Source organism: Heloderma suspectum, chromosome 6, assembly GCF_057233095.1.
Source record: "Heloderma suspectum isolate Gila_16-S chromosome 6, 16-S_ref, whole genome shotgun sequence".
NCBI classification, from domain to species: domain Eukaryota; kingdom Metazoa; phylum Chordata; class Lepidosauria; order Squamata; family Helodermatidae; genus Heloderma; species Heloderma suspectum.
Genome location: NC_139463.1, coordinates 77,905,016 through 77,911,682, shown reverse-complemented (window position 1 = coordinate 77,911,682; position 6,667 = coordinate 77,905,016). Strand labels below are relative to the sequence as shown.

General features: G+C 44.9%; 1 protein-coding gene across 1 annotated transcript; it reads right to left on the bottom strand.

The window, feature by feature from the left end:
* Positions 1 to 1,240: 1,240 nt before the first annotated feature.
* LOC146341303 (olfactory receptor 11A1-like) lies at positions 1,241 to 2,197 on the bottom strand. The gene has a single exon (XM_084807357.1). It carries the CDS (start codon positions 2,195 to 2,197, stop codon positions 1,241 to 1,243), a length of 957 nt encoding a protein of 318 aa, XP_084663483.1.
* Positions 2,198 to 6,667: the final 4,470 nt, after the last annotated feature.

Here is a 6,667-nt window from a genome sequence, read left to right as displayed (position 1 = left end):
GAGGTAGAGGTTGTGGTGGTGGGTTATTTGTTTACTCATAGTATTTTTATTGGCTGTCCAATAACATAGTTCTTTGTTAACAATGATGAAATGATAAAATACAATATTAAAAGTATCATAAATACCATTGCCACTTAAAAACAATTTTCCAGCAGAGGGAGACCTAATATCAAATTAACGTTGTAACTAAAACATAAGAACATAACAGGAACCATACACAATATGCAATCAGTGGGATAGACATTGAGATTTTAAGGTATCTGAGATACAAATCATGGGACAATGGAAAGGTCTCTACTTCTGGTGCAGAAAACACACTACGGGAGGAATCAGGTGAGCCTCTCTGGGGAGGATATTCCACAGGTTAGCCTGAGGAGGCCATCCCACTACAGAGAAGGCCATCTCCCTTGCAGCGGCCTGCCTTACTTCACTTAGCAGGGACACTCGGCTGGGTTTCTACAGAGGATCATAAGGTTTGGGCAGGTGTATGTGGGAGAAAGCAATCTTGTGGGTAGCCTGGCCTGAAGCCTTTCAGGCAGGAGTGAAAAAAGTATGCCATGGGGGCTACATGTGCCCCACCAAGCCATCTCTCGTGGCCCACCATGGCAGCACTTCCTGTTCTGTGCTTATCTCTGATCTCTGATGAGAGATGGGAGAGAAGCAAAGATTGTGTCAAGGGTGGGTGAGGAGGAGGCTGCAAACTTCTCCCTGCCGCAGTGACACCAAAGCAGCCTGTATCACTGCTGAACACAGCAGTCAGGTTGGGGTTCACTGATGAATAGTGGTAGCTGCAGCCTTCTCCCTTCCCCAGTGAGCCCAAGCAAGCTGGGATTACAGCTTTACCACCTCTAATGGCAGTGATAAAGCATCAATTGGGTTGGGGTCGCTGGGAATGGGAGGAGACTGGTGTAACTACTACACCAGCTACTGGTGGTGTAACATGATTAAAATGCCCTGTTCTAACTTATTTATTATTAGCATTTACGTATCACCTTATTTCCTTCAAAGCCATCAAGGCTGGACAAGCCTTCTCTACTGGATTTAACAAGCCATGTGGGGCAAGGGTTGAAGATACATGTGGTTAGCTAGACTCAACCAAACATCTTGTCCACATATTCAGTTCCAATATTTCTGTAGCTACAGACATAAACCCCATCCAGTGACCCTGTGAGTCAACATGATGATGCCTTCTTGTCTTTAGAACACAAATAAGTTCATCATAAAGTTGGAAGACAGTAGTTCAATGAACTCTTATGAAAATTGTACATTTACTGGCTGCTCTTCTCAGGGCTTCCTTTACTTCTTTATTCCTCAGGCTGTATATGAGGGGATTCACTAGAGGTGTCAGGATGGTGTAAAACAAAGAGAAGACCTTGTTCAGCTCTCTCAGTTCTCTGGTATCTGGCATAATGTACACAATAATGAGGGTTCCATAGAAAATGGTCACCACAATAAGATGAGAAGAACAGGTAGAGAATGCTTTTTGCCTCCCTCTGGCTGATGGGATTCTGAGAATGGCAGTAATGATGCATCCATATGATGCTGTGGTTAAAATGAATGGTGGCAGAGTGCAGAGAGAGGACATAATAATAGACACAAGTTTGACCTGATGTCCACCACTGCAGGCCAGTTTCATCATTGGAGTGACATCACAAAAGAAATGATCCATGACATTGTGGCCACAGAAGGTTAACTGCAACATAAAGCATAAGATTGTTATATCTAGAGTTAAACTACTAAGCCAAGATCCAGCCACTAGCTGGAGACTAACCTTGAGATTCATAAGAACCGAGTAATGCAGGGGTCTGCATATTGCCACGTAGCGATCATAAGACATTGCTGCCAGGAGATAGCATTCTGTTGCTATTAAAAAACCAAAAGTACATACTTGAACAATACAGCCATGAACAGAAACATGTTGATTTTCATTTAAAAAAATGGCCAGCATTCTGGGGAGGATGACTGAGCTGTAGCAAGTCTCCAGGAAAGTTAGATTCCCAAGGAAGAAATACATTGGGGTATGCAGGTGCTGATCAGTCACAACTAGTATAACAATGAGAAGGTTCCCAGCCATAGTAATTATGTAGATCAATAAAAACACTATGAAGAGAAGAATCTGTAGCTCCTTTACCTCCCCAAATCCAAGGAGGATGAATGCTGTAATGATGGTTCCATTTCCCCACTCCAGTTCCTGCATCCGTTTCTAGTGGAGGAAGGGGGGGGATCACAATTTTTGCTGTCGTCATTATATTTTCCTGTCCCATGCCTGTAGTTGGTGTCTTCAACAATGGATCTCACCCAATGTTCATGTCTTCCTACGCGTTCTCATAAATAGCCAGGATGAGATCAATTAAAATATGTGTGTGTTGTTAAGGTGGTCATCAAACTTTCTCAACTTTCTACTTCATCAGCATTGAACCCCTTGGGCAGAGGGGCAGGAACAAATTTTATTCTTTTTTTTCCCCCATCCTATAGAAGTTCTATAGATAGTGGAAACATGTAGTCAGGCATTTAAATAAGCTGTTATAAGGCCCCATTGAGCAAGCATCTTGTTCTATTCCTTTACAACGATTGCTATGGAATACTGGTAAGGTCAAACAAACAAAATGGTGTACAAAATTGATGCCTAAAATGTATTGAAAATCTGAGATAGTTTTCACATAAATCACCTTCCGTTGCTGTGATATACTACCAGGTATTTAATATGGACTGAGCATGAGGGGATTTTAAGATTTGAAAATAAGGTATTATAATGCTATGGTAAGCTATTTATTTGGAACATGGAGAAGATATGCATTTCATGGGAAATCTATAATATATATTGTACATGCAAATGGGAGAGGAAATTAGAACAACTCAGTCATGAATTCATCATACATTTTAAGGGACCATACTTCTTTTGAAGAAGAAGAAAAATGGCAAAGTTAGTTAGAGGAAACATGTCATGCCTCATTTAAATTACGCCATATTAGAGTATTTCTGTGAGGAAGAACATATTAATACAAGAACTATGATGAAACAACTGGAACATCTGAGAACTGGAGGGAGGCTTGTAAACAAGGGTTGGAGGTAGGGATGTATGAAAATTCTACCACGGATCTCGGGGAGGCCAAATGCCAGCGCATTTGGCCCCCCGAAATCGGTGGCAGAACGGCCGGCCACCCCCCCGCCCCCCTGGGATGAGACTTACCTTGGGCGGAACTTCCTGATGGGGGTGGCTCCAGCGGCGGTTCTTCGGCGGCGGCGGCCAGTCTTCCAACCGGCTGCCACCGCCGCCATTTCCAGTTTAAAAAACAAAAAACGTGATAGGCTACGTAAATGTTTACTTAGCCTAACACGGCTGACTTTAAAAAAAAAACAAAAAAACGCATGTACACAAATGGCGGTGGCCACGGCCGCCGCCATTTGCGTTCCTTATTTTGGCATGTCTTAGTCTACATAAACATTTACATAGACTAAGACGGCGAAAATAAGGGGAATGCAAATAGTGTAGCATCTACGCTATTTGCGTTCCCCTTATTTTTGCCGTCTTAGTCTACGTAAATGTTGACGTAGACTAAGACGTGCCAAAATAAGGACCGCAAATGGTGGCGGCCATGGCCGCCACCATTTGCATACGTGCGTTTGTTTGTTTTTTAAGTCAGCCGTGATAGGCTACATAAACATTTACGTAGCCTATCACGGCTGACTGCAGGGATGCAAGCGGCGGCGGCTACAGCCGCTGCCATTTGCATCCCTGCTAGCCAGCGGCCGGATGTCCAGCTGCTGGCGGAGCCAGACGGCGGCTCCGCAGAATCCCTGCGGAGCGCAGCCGGCTGGCCAGGATTCCAGGGGGGGGAGGAACAGAGTGCCTCCCCCCCGGTGACAATTCTGGGGGGAGGGACGGAACGCCTCCCCCCCAACCATAAACATAATCCGTGAAAGGTAAGTACCTTTCGTACATCCCTAGTTGGAGGTAGGGATGGCAGAGAATTCCGCCATGGATCTCGGTGAGGCCGAATGCCAGTGCATTCGGCCCCGCGAACTCCGTGGTGGAACGGCCTGCCGCCCCCCCCCCCGCGGATCCCCCCTGGGATGAGACTTACCTGGGGCAGATCTTCCAGGCAGCGGCAGCTCCGGCGCTGGGTTCAGCGGCGGCGGCAGCTGGTCTTCCGACCGGCTGCCACCGCCACCATTTGCAGTCTTGTAAAAAAAAAGAGAGAGAGAGACATGATAGGCTACGTAAAGATTTACATAGCCTATCATGGCTGGGTTTAAAAAAAAAACCGTGTACACAAACGATTTTTGGACTTCTTAGTCTACGTAAATATTTACGTAGACTATGTCGGCGAAAATAAAGGGGAACGCAAATAGTGTAGCGGGCGCTATTTGCTTCCCTTTTTTGATTCGCCATTTTAGCCTACGTAAATATTTACGTAGGCTAAACGGTGAATCAAAAAGGGACGCAAATAGCGCCCACTACGCTATTTGCATTCCCCTTTATTTTCGCCGTCATAGTCTACGTAAATATTTACGTAGATTAAGATGGCCAAAAATAAGGAACACAAATGGCGGCGGCCGTAGCTGCCGCCATTTCCGTACGCGGTGTTGTTTTTTTTCCCAGAGCCCTCCGTGGCCGGAAATCCAGCTGCAGACGGCTCTGGCCTGGCTGGGCCTGGCCGGCTGATCCACGGAGCTGCCGCGGAGCACAGCCGGCCATAGAGGATTCCGGGGGGGGGGAGGAACAGATCGCCTCCCCTCCCCGTCGAGGATTCCAGGGGGAGGGACAGAACACCTCCCTCCCCACCATCAACATAATCTGCGGAAAGGTAAGTGACTTTTGTACATCACTAGTTGGAGGAGAAATTCCGTCCGTTCTAATTTTGCAATTTCAAACCACTATACAAACCAAAACTCAGTTATCCTTTTAAATTTGTTCTCCAAATTTTGTAATCCACAAAAAAGTACAAAACTGCATATTTTAAGGGAAATAAAATTGAATATGTGTTCTATGAGTAACACTCATTGATATAATGTGTATATTAGGCAAAATGCATGCATGTGAAGAAATGTGCACAAAAGTACTTAGGAATTTCCATGTGAACTTTTAATTTTTTTTCCATATTCAAAATGAATGGAACTTAAGAGCAGGAAAATGAGAAAATGAGAGAAACCATAATTGAAAGATTTGTCCATACCTATTTTAAACAATCCCTTCCCACTGTGCATCTTGCATTTCCCACCTCATCTAAACATCTCTAGATGAGGAAGCCCTGCTTCAAAATGGGGGCAAGATTTATGGAAGATTATAACAGTGAATATATAGGGGATTTTTGTAGGGGGTGGAGTGGGGATTTGAGATTTGCAAATCTTTGCAAATGGAGTGGTTGCACACATGAACTGCAAGTACTTTAAATGAATGACAGAAGGTAAATACACCAAAAGGTTCACCATGAAACAAACAACAGACCTAGCATGATATGTTGGACCAAGTTCTAGATTTTTACAGCTGTTCCCTACCCCCAATTGCTGTGCTGTTTATTGCTTTGCTACACTATATTTTATTCTTTTAAATATTTGTATTGTATTTTATATTTTAACTGTTGTATGGCATTTTAGTTTTTTTAACTGTAATCTGCCCAGAGAAAATTAGTTACTGGGTGGATTAGAAATGTAACAAATAAATAAATGTCAAAGGGAGGAAGGATGTTATTACCACATGTGGTAGATATGCAGTGCAGCTAAACATTTCTGGAAAATGATAACTCTTCTGAAAATGAATAAAGCCTGCTCCCCAGGTTGCAAAGAACACTGAAGTATGTTAGAAAGAGCATGACCCTGATCTTCCAGTTTAAGGAAGCCCATATATTATTCCTTGCAAAGGACCCACCCACCAACTCCAGAATCCCAGAGTCAGCACAGCATAGTCTCAAAGTCTAGAGAACAGTCAAGAAACCAACTATCCTGGGAATGCATTCCTTAGACTGAAGAGCTATGGTGGGAAAGAAGCAATTGTCTGAGAGCCAATGCACCATAATTTAGTAAGCCCAGGGAATGGCCTGGCAGCACTGTTGATAATACCGTAGAAGGAAATGGGTGAAAATTAGATTAGTGCCAGTATATGAGGCCATTGGGATCCCCAAGCTGACCTGGGCTTTCTAGTGTCATAAATTATGAAATGTGTCTCACAACAGTCACTAGCAGGCAGGGATGGACGAAAGGGACTTACCTGGTCCCGCAGCTTGCTTTGCAGTGGGGGGAGGCGCTTTGGTTCTCCCCCCGAAGTTCAGGCGAGGGGGGGGAGGCGCCTCGCCTCGCCCGGCTGAAATTCAGGCCGGGGAGGAGGCGCCCCATCCCTCGCCGCCGAAATTCAGGCCGGGGAGGAGCGCCCCGTCTACCCGGCCGTGAAAATAGTAAGTAAAAAAACCCCACACACACACCCATGATAGGCTACGTAACGATTTACGTAGCCTATCACGGCTAGATTTCCAAAGTCAGCCGTGATAGGCTATGTAAATCGTCACTTAGCCTATCACGAGTGACTTTGGGGGGGGGGAAAAAAGCACGTACGCAAATGGCGGCGCCCATGGGGCGCCGCCATTTGCGTTCCTTAGTTTGGCACGTCTAGTCTACGTAAAGATTTACGTAGACTACGGCGAAAATAATGGAATGCTATTTGCGTTGCCCT